This window comes from Gavia stellata, chromosome 21 (genome assembly GCF_030936135.1).
Source record: "Gavia stellata isolate bGavSte3 chromosome 21, bGavSte3.hap2, whole genome shotgun sequence".
Lineage (NCBI taxonomy): Eukaryota > Metazoa > Chordata > Aves > Gaviiformes > Gaviidae > Gavia > Gavia stellata.
In genome coordinates, this window is record NC_082614.1 from 9,479,027 (window position 1) to 9,495,732 (window position 16,706).

General features: G+C 39.1%; 1 protein-coding gene across 1 annotated transcript in view; it reads left to right on the forward strand.

The window, feature by feature from the left end:
- The window catches only part of GALNT9 (polypeptide N-acetylgalactosaminyltransferase 9), a 151,840-nt gene extending 142,428 nt beyond the window's left edge, over positions 1-9,412 (forward strand). The window contains exons 9-11 of the mRNA XM_059827776.1: positions 80-175; positions 8,360-8,527; positions 9,266-9,412. Of these exons, the coding sequence (XP_059683759.1) occupies positions 80-175; positions 8,360-8,527; positions 9,266-9,412 (411 nt within the window). The remainder of the gene's footprint in view (positions 1-79; positions 176-8,359; positions 8,528-9,265) is intronic.
- The last annotated feature ends 7,294 nt before the right edge of the window (positions 9,413-16,706 follow it).

The window sequence follows — 16,706 nt, forward strand, 5'->3', positions numbered from 1 at the left end:
AGCTAAGATTTAGCTAGATTGGACCTGCATCGTACAGATGAATTTCTAATACACTGTTTTCTTTCTGATCCGGTTATAGGTGCGTAACAGCAAAGCTAGCGGCTACTGCTTAGATCAGGGAGCTGAAGAGGATGACAAAGCAATCCTTTATCCATGCCATGGAATGTCCTCTCAGGTAAATGGTTAAAATCCCATAATTAATGAGAAACCTTTAACTTAAAGAATTTTCAGAAGAAACAAGAAGTAATTTGGTGCGTTTGAGTTGAGTTTGGCAGTATATTGCTGAGTTGCAAAGGAAAATATCTGGCTTTACTTGAGTCTTTTTGGGTGCCCTTTCCAAGGTTGTTCAGCATGTGAATCTATACATTGAAGATGCCGGTAAGGAAAACAGAAGAATTATGATAATTTGTTTTAGTAACACAGCAATCCACTGAAGATTAATGAATTTAGACAGTTCGTTTGAATGAGCGGCTCTTCTCATTTTGACTTATGCTAGGAATAGTACCTCTTTAAATTAACTGTTCATTGGTCCAATAGGCTCCTTTGCAGAAATGATTTAGCAAGCTGCTGGTGGGACTCCCCAAGCAGGCAAAAAGTTAAGCACATATTTAACATCAGCTTCAAAGGGAATTAAGAATATCTTTTAATACTTTTCTAAAAGAGAAGATTTCTTTTTTGTCAGACCCTGTGCATATTATTATTTTCTTACAGATGTCTGGAGATTTTAAAATTACATTTCTTCTTTCCATGCTCATAGTGATGTTCCTTGTTTTTTAGATACAAATGAGCTATTATTTAAATCCAGGACTTGAGCTTCTTCTGAAATGTAATTCTAGTTTCTTCTGAAGTACCCTCTGAATCAAAACTATGTTAATGAACATTCTCATGCGTAAACAAACTCTGACCTTGTCACGGATTTAACAATTATCTGAAGTTCAGCCATACGTATATTGATTTGGAGTTCTAGCTCGTACATCACCATGGAGGCATAACAAGAGTCGCAAAATATAAATATTGCCTATTACGCTTAATTGCAAGCTGGTGAAGAGTCATACCTTATTAGAGCAAAGTGAGATAGACAGTAATTCCTACTGACAAAATGTCCACCTTTGGCAGGATCATTATGGAACACTTGACTGACACTTTCCTAGTAGAGGCGGAAGGAACAGTCTTTGAGTAAGGTAATAAAATAGTGTTGCTTAATTAGATGTAAACGAGCTTTTCAAGAAGACTCTAGTTAGAGATGTCAAGGCGCTCAGAGAGAGTTCAGTCTCTTGCTCCATTCTAATTCTGACCAGAAAGTTGCAAATTTAAGCCCTTCCAGAAAGTCCCTTTGCAACATCCAATCTATCATCATGCTAGCATTGAGAACCATGAAATAAATGGTTCTGACTGTAATTTATTTTGCAATTTAAGTCCTTAACCTACTTGTTTGCCTCCATGACTCCTGTTTCATAGAATATGCTTTGACTTCCAGAAGAAGAAAATAGATGAGGGCATAAGTTACTGTGAATTTATTTGAAAGGAAGTACGATGTGCCCAGCTTCTGACTAACTCTTGTAAATTTGGGGGCATAAAGTAGATCACCTATTAGCATCCAGCTCTGACTAATTTTTTCCATTAAGGAACAGGTCATTTTCCTTCTAGTAAGATGTAAATACGTTACCTAGTGGATGATGCCTTTTGAATCGCGGGCCCTAGACTAGACATTGGACAGCTCTCCTCAGGTGCAAATCACAATACACAAAGTATTTACTGCCCAAGAAGTTGAAGTTGGGTAGTGACCAGTTAAATCTCCTCTGGCTTGCTTCTGATACAGGTCTTCAGTATCCTGTCTACATGAATTTTCTGGAAAAGCCTGAAAAGCTGTTTTCAGATAGACTTTACATGACAGCCACAAGCTAGAGCCCTTTTGTTACTAGCATTGTGTAAACACATAGAAAGAGAAAGTCACTGCTCCCAAACTCTTAAAATCCAAAGCATCCTCTGTGTGTGAGAATTATAAAAGTATGGGAAAGGCAAAAAGTTAATCTACCAAATCATCTTGCAGCACTTTCCATTTCCATTTCCAAAAAGGAAAAAAGTTTCCATTCTGTAAGAAACACCAAGCAGAAGGTAGAGATGTTTTATCGTAGTTGAGTACTTCACAGACAAGCATGGGTTGGAGCCACTCAAATGCAGCCAAGTTAATTAATGATTACACAGCTGGAAAACTTCTATCATCTCACAACAATTTACAAAATTAATTCAGTATGAGAACCACAGCTGCACAAACCCTAATCAAGGATATTCAAGCACGTTGCATGAAAGGTGTTGACAGCAAGCATTTTAATGTATTAAATAAACATTTTCAAAGCCCCTCTTCTAATCAGCCTGGGTGAGCATAGTTGTCTGTTATGTTTAGCTTTCAGTTTCTGACATTTTTCATCTCAAGCACAGGGCATAAAATACCCCTACTGAGTTGCGATTTGGGTTAGTTGTACACGCCTACTGTATATAAATGAATATAAACATGGAACTCATTTTCACCAGTTAGGTTATCACTGGCGCTTGATGTGTCCTACTGGTGTGAAAGCCTCTCGCTATTCAGCTACAGTCTTGTTTGGTTTTCATACTCTTTAATTCTGACAAGAAAATTACCAGTGATTTTAGTATACACATGGTTCCACTGAAACCAACAGAAGTCAGTCAAGTGTTTAAAGAAAGCTGAGGTAGGAATAAGATTACTGTTCATCTGTGATAAAATGTTCTTTTCTACTTCTTACCCTTCTATTTCCCTTGCATATTGCACACCTCTGAATGATGTTGTTCTGCATAACCAGTGAAAAATAAAACCACTCTACCATTACTGCTCCATGAACAAAATGCCTTTCCCTATGCTTATTCCTCAAGATCATTTTTACCATGATAAATCACGTCTTTTCAATGACATCAGCTTTTAAATGTCTTTATTCAAACAAGGACAAGCTCTTTTATGGATGCTTTGGAATGCATTTTGCCTGAGTTTACACCAATTTAGCTTAATGAATTTGACTCGAGCTAAGTCAGTGTAAGATAACAGCTAGGAATATCCAGACAAGGTTTTGCATCAGTCTAAGTTGATTTCAAAACTTGCTTTACAGAAAAGTAGTGTCATTTTTATGTGCATTCATTAGATCTGCAGTTTTAATATAATCCCTTTCAGGAAAAAAGGTTTGCAAACACTGCTGGGAGAGCAATAGGAAACAGTCCAGGGCTAGAGAAAATTCAGAAACAAAGGAGTATATTGGGGGTCTTGAACTGCTTTGTCTCTGCATGTGGCTTGTCTTGTGCAATCACCTGTAAAGCCTATTGGTTCTATAGCGCTGCATAATACCCTTTTGTTGTAAAACAAATTTTAAAAATAGGGGGATGGGAAGGGATGGACAATAACCCCCTCAAAAGTGGAATGTGTTGTTCTGGAAGCTTCTTAGAAAGGTTATAGGATACGCAGGTTTTGAACCATCTGAGAGCACTTATACAACCTCAGTGGAAATATTCACTGTCTCAGAGTCAGTCTTGAATGCTGTGATGTGGCGCTGATTATACAGTATGTGAAAAGAGAAGTTAATAAAATGGCATCCTGGGATAGAAAGGCCCAGTGAACAGCCTCCTTCCACGCCCTCCTCTCTTCCCTTTCACGCCAAGAGAAAGAGGAGGCATTGCAGCTGTGAAAGCAAGCACTCCCTCGGCTTTGAGATCACGCAGAAAGGAGGGAGATCTTGATGTTTGGATTCTTGGAGCCCGCAGCTACACAAACACATGGAGTAAGAGGAGATGAAAGGCTTTACTTAAACTGTTGCTTGAAGGTGGATACTGAACATATTGCGTGGTAGAGCTATGGTTTTGCAGAGCCGCACGCCGGGTAGGAGGTCTGATTGCTTAGAGTAGGGTGGATGCAAGGGTAGTCTCCTAACTTGCAGGAAGTGGTGGGTGAGATTGTGTAACAAACCTGGAAGTTTGGTAAATTGTTTCTCTTGTGATCCATTCATCTTACGGTGACAAGTAGTCTGGAGATATAAGGTATTTCGTACCCCTGTATAGCTCACTGTTTCAATTTCTGTGTCAGCTTACAGCTCACTTAACCTGCAGGGCTGAAGGATCATTAAAGATTTCCTTTTGCTGGCAAACAGGAGCAAGACAGAGGGGTTAAACTTAATGTGGAAAGCTACCGGAGCCACCCCTGTAACTATTTCCAACAAACAATTACCTGTTGTTATTTTGTGCTTTTTTCCACTTGACTGGAAATTAGCAGGAAAAGATTTTCTGAAGTCAAATCCTTCAGTTAAAAGCTGGCATTTACTTATCACGTTGATGTTTCTAGAGGATCACCTTCCATAGGCAGCACCACTCACTATTCTTGAACCAGATAAACAACCTCTGACATCTTTTCCATTCTGCACAGATTTCTGCATGTTGAAGGGAAAAGTATCCTACGTTATCACAGGTACAGCAGATAGTATCAGGATTAGATCTTGGAGCATTTAATAGAGCACTTAGCTTCAGTGTTGTTTATGTAGATCCTTCAGCTCTTCTCAGATAAAAGAGAAAAACTGAGTGAAGGTCCATCCTCATGTGATGTGTAAAACTGTGTTTCTGTTCTGCAGCTTGCATTGGGAGTATGTGGATACATAAGGCTTTCAGCCCATCAAGACTTGCACAGACTTTTTTATTAATGAATGGGACTGAATGTTCCTTAATAAAGGGGACTTTGTCATTTGATTTTGGCTGGCTGGCACTGGGAATGGATTTGGCATGATGTATCATGCCCACAGTTCTCATGCAAATTCAGAGGTTATTTCTTTTTCAGTATGGTAGTGGCACTTAAGATCCAATTTGAACACAGGAGGGCTAACTTCCACTATTTCATTGACTCTGTATCCCAGTTCCTGCTTTCTAGTCTACAGTAATAAGCAACTTATTTTATTTTTGCAGTTTATGTTGTCTCTAGGAAGTTATGATATGGAGTCTTTGGAGGGAGATGTTATTAATTGTATAGTAGTTTCTTGAACCTTAATTTCTGGTCTGATTTTGCAAAAGCAGGTACTAAAGCTTTACTATGTAATGTGGTCTAAATTGAGATAATTGTTCATGGGCGCTTTTTTTAGAATTTTATTTTATTTCAGGACAAGCAGAGGTTTTTATGACTGTTGGAACTCTTGGCAGAAAGTACAGATTCAGGAAAATTAAGCCCATGATGTTCCTTTTGTCTCATCATTGTATAGATACCAGTTTCCTGCACTGAGCCATCTCTGCCTCTGTTGCACTGTCACACAACTGCTGCTTTCAATATTGGAGGTAGTTTATAATAAAGTTAGCGTATCTTCCACTTCTAAGGCCTAAGCAGAAATGGTACTTTCTGCTTTGACAGGCTTCTGTCTAACAACGTCTTTCCCAAACACATGGCTACTGCAATGCAGAGCACATGCAATTCTGCCTATTGAGATTCTAAAGACAAATCATATTTTAGACCATTTTTATATCGGTACAGAAAATGCTGCTCATCTTAAACCACAGGGAAAATTGATCCTATACTACAGAGCAGGTAGCCCATTATAAACAGTGGTTCTGATTATCTAGATAAGGCAAAGCCAACCAGGTTGCTAGGTGGTATTTTGGGACCTGGAGAGGTACAATAAAGATGGCAAGATGAACACATTTCCCAGTCAGTGTAAGTTTCAGCCATGCCTGCAATTCATTTGGGCTCTGCTGAGTACCCATTAGGTATGAGAAGTGTGAAACACACAGACAGATTTTACTTTAAAAAAAAAAAAAAAAAAGGAAAAGAAAAAAGGAGGAAAGTTTGGGGGGGGGGGGGTTCCCTCCCCTTTATACGGGGGAAAAAAGGAAGTTAATTTGTCTGAGCTGGCAGTCCGTTCATATTTTGAATCACTTTGCTTGCTTGAGCTTCTTTTACATATATCCCCCATGCCCTTATAGTGAAAGGCAAAAAAAAAAAGAAGTGTCTCAATTTAGTGTGTGTAGACAGTGCCTCAGCAATGACATTGTTCATACCAAGAAGAATCCTCATGTGATTATCCCTCTGCTGTCTCCGATGCAGTCTCTGTTCTAACTCTGCGCTTCACATGGTTGCTCTGAACAGAAGTGGCATGTGGGAAAATGAACACATAGTTTGTCAAAGGGCATCTGATCTGGGAGCGAGTAGACCATGCTCTTTTTACCACCAGCAAGATATGATTATTCACAGCATGATTCTTCTGAGGTTAATAAGCATGGCTGCAGAAAGCTAGACTCTAATTCGAGGTTTTTTGATTGACTCTTAATGATATCTCATGCACTGGTCAGTAGCATCCAATAAATGGCAGGCTCTTCTGACCTTCCTTCCCTTTCTTGTTAAGTAATTTCAGCCATATAACAGCAATAAGACCAGACAGGCAGTGAATTTCCTGGGTGATAATTGCATTTCTTCGGTGGCTCAGATCCTCACCCTGCAGCATCCAGCCTCCCAGCATACAAGCCACATAGCTGACTCCATCTTGCAGTCTTTTGTCACCTGGGTGCTGCACTTGCCTACTTCTAGGGAAAGAAGGGCACAATATTATGCTGGTGCAATGACTCTGGATTTAAACACAGAAGAAGTGAGAAGTAGATACGTCTGATTTGATGTATTGGCCTGCTGCCAAATTAACATCATGCATTTTTGCTTTAATGTGCTTTGAAATGTCCCTCAATAGGCTCTCCCTCAACTGTCTAGAAAGCAGCAGTAATTAAGGGGATTACTTACTAATTTTTGCAACTTATAAATGAGGACTCCATCGCTATCACAGTTATCTCAGTGCAATGTGAAAGAGAATGAGCTGACAGAGACCCTTTTCCCTCTAAATGAGCATCCTAAAACCACCCTTAAGGGTTTGAGGCTTTATTAGAATACACGTTGAAACAAATTGCAGTAGAGAAAAATCAGATCTGGACGAGGCAGAATAAAAGGTTTGAAATCAACCTTCCTTCATCAAGATTGTGCTCTTCAGGCCTGCTGTCGTCCAGCAGTTCTTCAGCAGCTTCTTGGGTTGCAAGAAACTTTTCAAGGTCCCCAGTGTGTCCCTAGGAAAAGCTTTTTTTTCCTCCAGCGCCTTGAGATGTGGGTTTATGTCTGCTGCCTGCTCTCCCAGGAGTCTGCAGGCTCCGTGCTGGCTGTGTGCCTTCCCACGCATGCTGTGCGGGAGGTTGTGTTGTCCCAGTGAGCTCGTAGCGCTCAGACAAGGAGCAGTGTCACCCTCCTCTCTGACCCGAAGCGTAGCTGCGTGAGAAGGCAAACGTGCAGCTGCCCTCTGCTTACAGAAAAAGGCTGCGGCGAACACAGCAAAATAGTTCTCTTCCATCACATGTTTGTATTCTGATCAACAGAGTCATCTGATCAACAAGAACCATCTACAGATATTCTTCATGTCTTTAAATATTTTCCCTTGCTCCAATATTAATGTAATAAAATATATTCTGGCACACTGAGATTACAAGAGACCAGTTTTTTTACCTCACCTTCTACATACGGATTTTTTTTTTCCTTGACAGCCATTTTACTATGAATGACTTGAAACAAGTGAAATCATCACTTAAAACAGAAGAAACGTTAAAAAAAAAAATTACACTCCTGTAAAAATTAACATGAATGATTGTGCCTGCTTAAGTTTTTTTTATTAAAAAACCCCCAACCTCTAAAATAATAAATGGCCTTCACCTGAAGCCTCTAATTACAGCCAGTAGCACTCACCACATCACTAAATTACAGAACAGTTAAGCCTCACACAAAACTGAAATATCAGAGTGGGATTCTCTTATGTAGGCCTGAAGCATATGCTAGCAGCAAATTTGCTGTTCTTTCCCTCATGATTTCTTTTTTCCTCTCATATTTTTGGATACTGGTTGCATGGTTGGATTTTCCTCAGTAACGTTTATTTACAAAAACTAATTAGACTTGTTGCTATCAATAGCCTCTAACAGAGCTCTTAAGAACAAACTACATGGCAAATTGACATTGTGCCCTTGTTAAATCAACTCCTGCTGAGTGGGTATGATTTACATATTGATTACTTCACTTCCCTGATTGCCCTTTTGAGGTGAAATAGCGGGTAGGGAATGGTGGGGAGCAGAGGTGTGAAAGAAGGGAATGTTGTGTCCTACGAGAGACCCTGTGTTGGTAAAACAAGTTTCCCAAGCTTTGCCTTAAGCGGTGTGTGCCAGACTGGGAAGGTCCCAGCATGCGGCAGGACAAAGGACTCCTCGCCAGCACTTGGGGCGGAAGGCAGCGGCAGGTCAGCTTTGTGTCCCATCGCTGGGGTCCCTGGGGCTGTGGTCAAAGTCTTCCCTTTCCTTTCTTCCCCAGCTTGTCCGCTACAGCTCGGAAGGCGTCCTGCAGCTGGGGCCGCTGGGCTCCACGGCCTTTCTGCCCGACTCCAAATGCCTCGTGGACGACGGGAAGGGCAGGACACCGACTCTGAAGAAGTGCGAAGATGTCCTGAGGCCAGCACAGAGGTTCTGGGATTTCACACAGGTACGGGAGAGCTCAGGGAGCCTTGCAGAGATAGATTGGAGAGGAATGCTGCTCTAGAGGATATTTAATGAAAAACAAGGCGGTCTTTAGAGGACTATTCTAGGAATCCCCCCTTATGCCCTCTAGAAATAGTCAGATATGTTTTTCCATAGGTCATGTCCTACCCAGGAATTTTCTTATATTATTACTAGGAATTCTGGGGTATGCTTTCTAGGAAATTTTAGTTACCCTTTCTCAGAATAGTCTCAATTTCTGTAGTGATTGTCAAGAGCATAATTGTAACTTTTATTTTTGAGCGTCTAGGAATTTTTGTATCTAGAACTTTTCTAGGACTTCTCTAGCATCTTTCTAGGAATTTTTATATCTAGATATTTCAAAAAATTTTTAGGACTTTCAAAGGCATTCTTACAGTTTCTGGGATTTCCTATATCTTGGGGTCTGTAGGAATTTTCTAGTGCTTTTTAGAGATTTTCTAGTGATTTCTGGGGAAATTTCTAGCGATTCCTAAATCTAGAATTATCAAGGAATTGTTTTGGCACTTTGTATGGATTACCTTCTCGTAGGAATTTCTAGCACTTTCTAGGAACTTTTGTCTCTTGATATACACAGAACTTTCTAGGCATTTTATAGTGCTTTCTAGGGATTTCCAGATCTAGCACTATTTTTTCTCTAGTCTTCTCACCTTTTCTATTCCTTCTTCTAATCCTTCTTTTCTTTTTTTTTTTTCTTTTTTCTCAGAATGGTCCAATCATCAGCAGAGACACTGGCCGTTGTCTTGAAGTGGAAATGTCAAAGGATGCAAATTTTGGGCTCAGATTAGTCGTACAAAGGTGTTCGGGGCAAAAGTGGATGATTAGAAACTGGATAAAACACGGCCGACATTGACTGCTGGGGCTCAGAAGCTGCCTCTCCTGCCGTTGTCCATTGCTCAGTGTGCCATATATTGCAAGGCATTTGTCTTAAAGCAAATTAGTTTGAATGGGACTTGGCTCTCAAGAGTCCTCCACAGTTGAGCATTCAAAGGCAAAAAAGAAGGATAAGAAACAGCAAAGCAGACACACACATGCCCTATTTGACTCTTCCTTGCTCCGGCAGATGACCTGGGAAGCTTAACAAGAGTTTTCTGTTGATTTGGAAATCTTGTGAAGATCAGAACAGAGAAAATGGGTTCCTTTAAGCTCTCCTAGAGGAATTAATAGACGGATGTTTCTATGATGAAAGGAGAGATCTCAATACTGCCTCATAAAGAGAGTTCTCTGATGGGTAGCTTTTTAGCTTTAAGTTATTGACTGGTGCACAACTCCTATGGTGAATAATCATGTGCCTTTTTTATTGTACTTCATATAAAAGGAGACTGGAAAAATCCTACATTTTCAGCATGTCTGGTTCATTGTACTAAACAAGATCTGTAAATAACACTGGAAATATAATATAATATATGATAATTTTCAAGGTTGATTGTTTAGGAGTCTCTATTTCTAGAAAGGGACTGTTCCGCAAATGTTTACAGGTGGTTCTCAACCTTCAAGCTGCTAAAAAGCAGCATTTTAGAGACCTCTTCTAGTTAGACACAGGTAAATGTTGAATAGGTAAAATAGCCACATGCTCCATTATATTGCCACATTTTACATTTCTTGACTGTAAAGACATCACAATTATAGCACTTGCATATTTAACTCTTTCGAGGCAGTAAATGTTCTAGTAGATGAATGAAGTTCTAGAGGTCTCTCGGTTGGCCCACAAGCCCTGAGGACATAAGCGCGAGGCTCCCATCCTGCAGCGCTCTGCATGCAGGTGCCCTGTTGTGTTGTTCCAGAAACTGCCTGGAAGCTGGATACTCATTACTTCTGAAAATAAGTTAACTGAGTTAGGCACTATCTGTGGAGTTTAACAAACTTGAATCTTCCATTTTGTTACCCAACCTATGAAAATGTCAAATGTGAGCAAATTCGCTTTGTGAGCACTATCTAGACAAATTTCCTGAACAAACCAATAGTCTTTTCAGTATTTGGAAAAGCAAACAAAAACCTAGTGATAAGAGGGCAAATCAGAGCAAGAAAGAACTAGGCAGCATATATAAGTACTGTTACTCTGAAATATAAATATTTTACTGTAGTTGACCTGTTGACAGCATCTTCGTGAACCTGAATTTAATAATGTATCCAGTGGTTCATGCAGTATCTTTGCACAGGTAGCCAGAGCAATGATAAGGCCGTATCTAAAAGGCTGTCAAAGTTGATGACCACTGTCAAGGTCAGCAGGCTTTGGATGTGGGTCCGTGGCAGACAGCTTTTCATTACAGAAGATTCAGTCATACTGAAGGACAGACGGAAGTGGTATCTGTTAAGTTCACTGTTTAATATTTTATAGTAATTTAAAAAAAAAAAAATAGTTTTGTTTTACTGAGCCAGGAAAATAGGTAATTGCAGACACTGCGGTACCATGAATCTTGGTGATCTGTTTCTTGAAGAGCTTTTGCCATTCCTATTTCAAGGCATGCTGAACAAAATAAAATGGAAACAAAGTTAATTTTTCAAGGGCATGATATGTAATAAAATATTTACTTTTAACATGCAAAATCCATCAGTTCTTGTCAACTCTTGGTTGGTATCCAGAGAGCATATCGCTATACTTTGGCCCAGTTTTATTTCTGAAGCAGAGTGTGCAAGATGTAATACAAAGCCAATTCTCCTGGAGTTTATTTGTGGCTAATAGCTGATCTTTCTTTATGTCACGTGGATCAGGTTATGCATGAATATATACAAAAGAATAATTCTGGGTGAGATTCTAAATATGAAAATGCTTAAAATTCCGTGTTTATGGTTAGCTGAACAAAACCTCTTGAACAGCGTAATAAGACCTGCAGGGAAAGGTAGCATCTTTAATAAATCAAGCAATACAGTAACAAATCATCAATACAGTAAAAAATCATGGACAAGCTCAGTATTCAAGCCTTCCTTCAAGCCAAGGTCTTAAACAGGTAGGAAGCTTCAGGCTAAATATAGATTCGGAATAGCTGCCCTGCATTTAACCTCCTTATGTTAACCTATTAGACAATTTAAAAGGATAGCTACTATCTATGGAGCCGATGTTGAACGCTTTGTACAGGAGTTCTATTTGTAAGTGACTTTTCATCTTCTCTCCAGATACAATTTAAAAGGAAGAAATTGTATGAAAGCTGTATTCTTCTTCTGTTTACTCTGATGGAGTTTTACTCCTTGAAATACTTGGCCGAGGGAGGTGAAAATGCAAAAGAAGGGAAAGACGGTTTTACCAGGTGAGCTTTTTGGGGAGTAAAGTCACAGGTCATTCACACCATTAGTAGTCTTTCCAATTAATAAGTGCTAACTATTTTATATGAAGATGGCTGGAAGTTGAAAGTAAGTATGTATCAGCGTGACTACTAAATGCCTAACTATTAGAGTGTGAAGTTACTGTACTCAACAGAATCTAATATACCACATGCTTTTTCTTTTTGCTTATTTTTTTCTTGTCTTGAATTGCCGATCTACAGTTGATCCTTGGTTAGTAATGGGGCAGCAAGCCTTTCAAATCCTAGGTAAATGAAAACGGAAGGCTGAATATTTGGAGGAATTACCAGGTTTTAAATTTACTATCCTAGAAGGAGTGTTGCATTTGCGGTTTAGGAGCTTTGAAGCTGAGAAGCCCAGATAGATCTGCATTTACTGGCAAGGATTTCAAGCAAGCATGACAACCCTTCACTACGACACCACCGTAATGCATGTGAATTGGCGGTCCTTGGAATTTTGCTGCTGCACATTTTCAGTGCCCAATGCAAAGCATTTGAATGCAGCCACACCGTCTAACTGAAGGTGGTCAGTCCTGGCAAGCTTTGAGCAAGGCAGCTACAGGCTGCAGAAGGCTTGCAAGAACCAGACTTCCAGTATAAGAAGGAAAGCAGATTTTTGTGATAGCTAAATGGGTCTGAGATTTACAGAGTAACATAAAATAATTCAAATAACTCTTAAAGGTGGAGTTGGTATTTTCTGTGATTTTCATTTTTTTAAGATCTACTGAAACGATTTCTTATATTTGAAAAACAAATCTGTCGGATTATTTTTACTTTAGTCTTTATCTGTATGAACCACTGCTTTGGCGGTGGTATTAACATGGTGACTCTGCATGTGAGAAGAGAGTCTTAAATATTCTCTCATAAAAGGAATAATAATTTTAAAAGCCTTAAGTATTATCTGTTTTAAGCAAAGTCTATGGGTTTCTTGTCAGTATTTCACCTCTTAATATAATCTGAAGTCCTGCTTAATGTTGTTTCAGATTTTCAGTCTTGTTTCTCACAGTGCAGCAGTCCAGATATTACGAAAAGTATTTAATAGAGTGTAATGTGTCTTGTAGATAAAATTCAGATCAAAATCTTCAATTGCCATTTTGTTTGATTTAGGAGATTATGGAGTTAAATACTAGGTCCTAGGACAGAAGAATAGAAGGTGAGAAAGAACATCAAGTCTAGTACACTGCTGTCAAAGGCAAACTGGTAAAAAAAATACTTTTGTAAGCATATCAAGATCCCTAAAAATTAGTTTGAGTCCTGTGGGGGGAAAAAAGCCCTTTCTCCTTTGAGAGGTATAAACTATTTTCTAAGCTGAATTTATTCTTGGCTTGATTAAAGTAATTTGTTCCTCAGCCAAAATTGTCCTCTAGCTTTACTGCCTCACTGGTTCCTGAGGCACGCTAACCTCCAGTGGAAAGCAACTAAGAGAAAGAAGAGCTAAAAAAGGCGTTGTTGAAGGACCCAATGGATTCCAATGTGATTACATAAAGATCTATATTGTTCTCACCCATGAGGCATGAGAATTTTTCAGGACTGTCCTGAAACGGAAAAGCTAAACTCTGGTTCCATGGAAGTGATCTAAGACAAAAAATATGGAAAGAAACAACAGTTCTTCATACATATTCTGAAAGTGTTGAACTATCTATCTCATTTCAATGAATAATTTGGGGCTTGGCATGCCTGAAGATTAGGGCTTCGCAGTCCTTTGGAAACTGTTTATGTTTCTTTTCATCAGCCTGCTCCTTTTTAAAAACTGTGGTCTAGTAGATGAAAACCTCACTTGCCGTGTGACAAGGGGTGTAATCTATCTGACATAGGACAGCTGCAATTTTAAGTACTTAAGCCAGAGCTAATAAGATTTAATGAAATAGCACCAGTCCTAATCTGTTCTTTAGATCAATTACACAGCATGTAATTCCTTCAGTATCCAGTATTCATTTGAAATGGTTCGTTAACAGCCATACTAAAGCACATTATGGCCTGTTTCGGGACCCAATGAGTTGGGTTGTAAGAAGAACTTTAACAGAACTTGGAGTTCAGAGGGTGTTTGGCCTATTATTATTCAGTTAGGAAACAAATACCTTTGTTTTTTTCATGAAAGGCTTTGGGAGGAGGAACAACTGTCAGAATTCACTTAATTGAAAATGTTTCTAGCAATGATGATACATTTTTGACTGCTATTTTGATTGCCTGCTTCTTACTGCTAATCAAAGTTGAACTTGAGGTCATGCCACAGATAAAAGATGGTATTGCATATTAGAGGAAGTGGCCAACAAGCTGGATAGAAACTAAGGAATCGCCTTCACATGTCACTAGATCTGGATGCCACCAAAGTAAACTTAGTATTACGTTCCCTCTGGAAAGAATCCCATACTTAACACATTTTTGTATTGCTTCATCAGGCATACCTATTCCAGAGACCACCGTAGCGCGTACCTCTAAGTCTTATTTTTGCAGGTACAATTTGATTATTTTTGTTGGTGTGTGTGACATTAGTGGACTTAAGGTGAGAGCTGTAATTACTGAATGCATGGAAAATACATTAATTGGCACCATGATCTACTGAAGTATGTGCATCATGCATTTATAGCTTCCTTTTTGGTAACAAGGATATTCTTGAAACTTTAATGCTCTGAGTGAGTTCTGCTAGAGATGGAGTCTGCTTACCAAGTGAACTAAGGGAGGTCAAGGAGTAAACACTGAAATTAGATAGTTAATAATTCTCAGTTAATTTGGCACAAAGCACATCAATATTTATCTCTTCTAAAAAATGTAATGCATTACCTTCAGGTTCTCTCTTAACAATCTCCCTATTTTACTCTGATAACTGCTGAAAATACCTTGTCCCGATAAAGATCTGGGATGCTTATGCCACGTAAAGACTTCAGCTGTGTCTTTACAATGCCCCAGCTATCAAGGGCATTAGAAAAAGAGATTTACAGTGACCTCTTTAGTACATTGTAATGGATTTTAGAATGGTTTCGCAAAATACATTGACTTATATTAGAAAAACATTAATGGTACGTAACTAAAGGTATTGAGCTCATGGGTTGCCCTAAGTAAAAACAATGCTCCTTTTGGCCAAGATTATTTACTTACAAATACCCCAGTGAAGCGATATATGGCAACCTGGTTTTGAAGAACAGAATTTCTGAATCAAGAGCATTCTTCAAAGACGTATAGAAGCACTTACTACTTTTCATAGGGTTACAGTTTTCTATTGGCCATCAACAAGTATTGCCCAGTTTTCCAACTTTTTGTAATAAGTTTAATTTTAAAAAATAATGCAGCAATTTGAAGGCAAGTTGTGACTGCAAATCATTTTTCATTGTGGCGCATCATCAAATCAATTTGTATTTACACTTGAAAAGTTAATAGATTACTATGCATTTTACTGCTGACATGAGCTGCATTTTTCATTGTACTTTATTGTACATTTAGACACTGTGTATTTAAAATTCAAAGTTACCACACAAAGGAAAACTAGAAAAGCAGGGTATGCATGCATTTGAAAATTTAAATTACACATACTCTGTTCTGAAAGGTAGTATGCCCACTTTTGAGATGAGCACACCACACTTTGCAGCAGGTTGCAAGCTCTGTGCACATCACAGGAGACGCATCACCACACACTCGTTAGAGACTTGGCCCCTGAGTGTGCACATCCAAAACTAGACTGGCAACAGCACGGATTATGATTGCATTGTGACTGTTAGACCTGTAGGAAGGCTTGTCATCCCAGTACAAAGACATAGTTGCGTAATACTTGCAGGTACCAAGCCACACAGCAATACAAGCTCTGTTCTTGTATGGTCACATGTACTAGTAAGTGCCCCTCAAGAAGCATTCAAACACAGATTAAAAAAAATCCCCATAAAAAAAATTCTGACCTGGCAATCACAATTGCCAGAATCATTGAACCACGGAGAAAAATGTGCTATCGAACCCCACACAGGAAGCGGATGCTCAGTGTTCTCTTTCTAGGAGTTTTGCATTGGAGCTGTGTTTTAGCAATTCGGATGTGTAAGAGTGCAACTGATCTGTCATTGAGGTGTTACTGTTCTAAAGGACACTCCCACAAACAAAGAAACAGAACAGCTTATGCTTCCCAAATTGCCTAGTTAAAACAAAGGACTGAAGGATCACACACACCCTGTGACCTGACCTATGTCAATAAAGGGGCCAGATTTTCAGATGATATAAAATGTCATTGCTCTGCTGTGGCCAAGGAAGTTGTGGGAACTATAGTAATTTATAGCATCTATAGACCTGGTCTGTTGCAACTTGATGATATTGCTATTGACTTGATTTTTTTTTCTGCTTTCAAAGTCACTTTTATCTGCCCAAAGGCAATAGAAAGTGGATATGAAGTGCTTATGAACTCCCTTCTATACTGTCATACTTCTACTAGAAGTCTACACAGCCCAGCACCTCATCATTGAAAACAGTCAATAATTGATGTTTAGAAGAATTAAATAGGAGACAGGGAAAATGTAGAGCAATCCTTTCATCATATATCTCCCCCTAATTTCGAAAGGTACGACTTCCCAAGCCAGAGGCTATACACACCAACCCAACCATTAGATTTAATAACTACTGTGGGCCTCTATGTATCTAATCCACTTACACCTCTGGATGTCACAACATCCTGTTATAATAAATAGCACAATTGCTGTGAGTCAGTATCTCTGCTTTTCATTCCATAGGATGCCCTGTAGTTCTCTTACGGTGAAAAACTGTGAATAACTGCTGCCAAGTCTCTTTTAACACCCTTCTTAGTTTGACCTCTGTCATCCTCTTTTAAAATATATTTCAGAACCGATTGAGTGTCATGCTTTTTTGTATCGCCAGCAAATAACTGCGTAAAAGCGC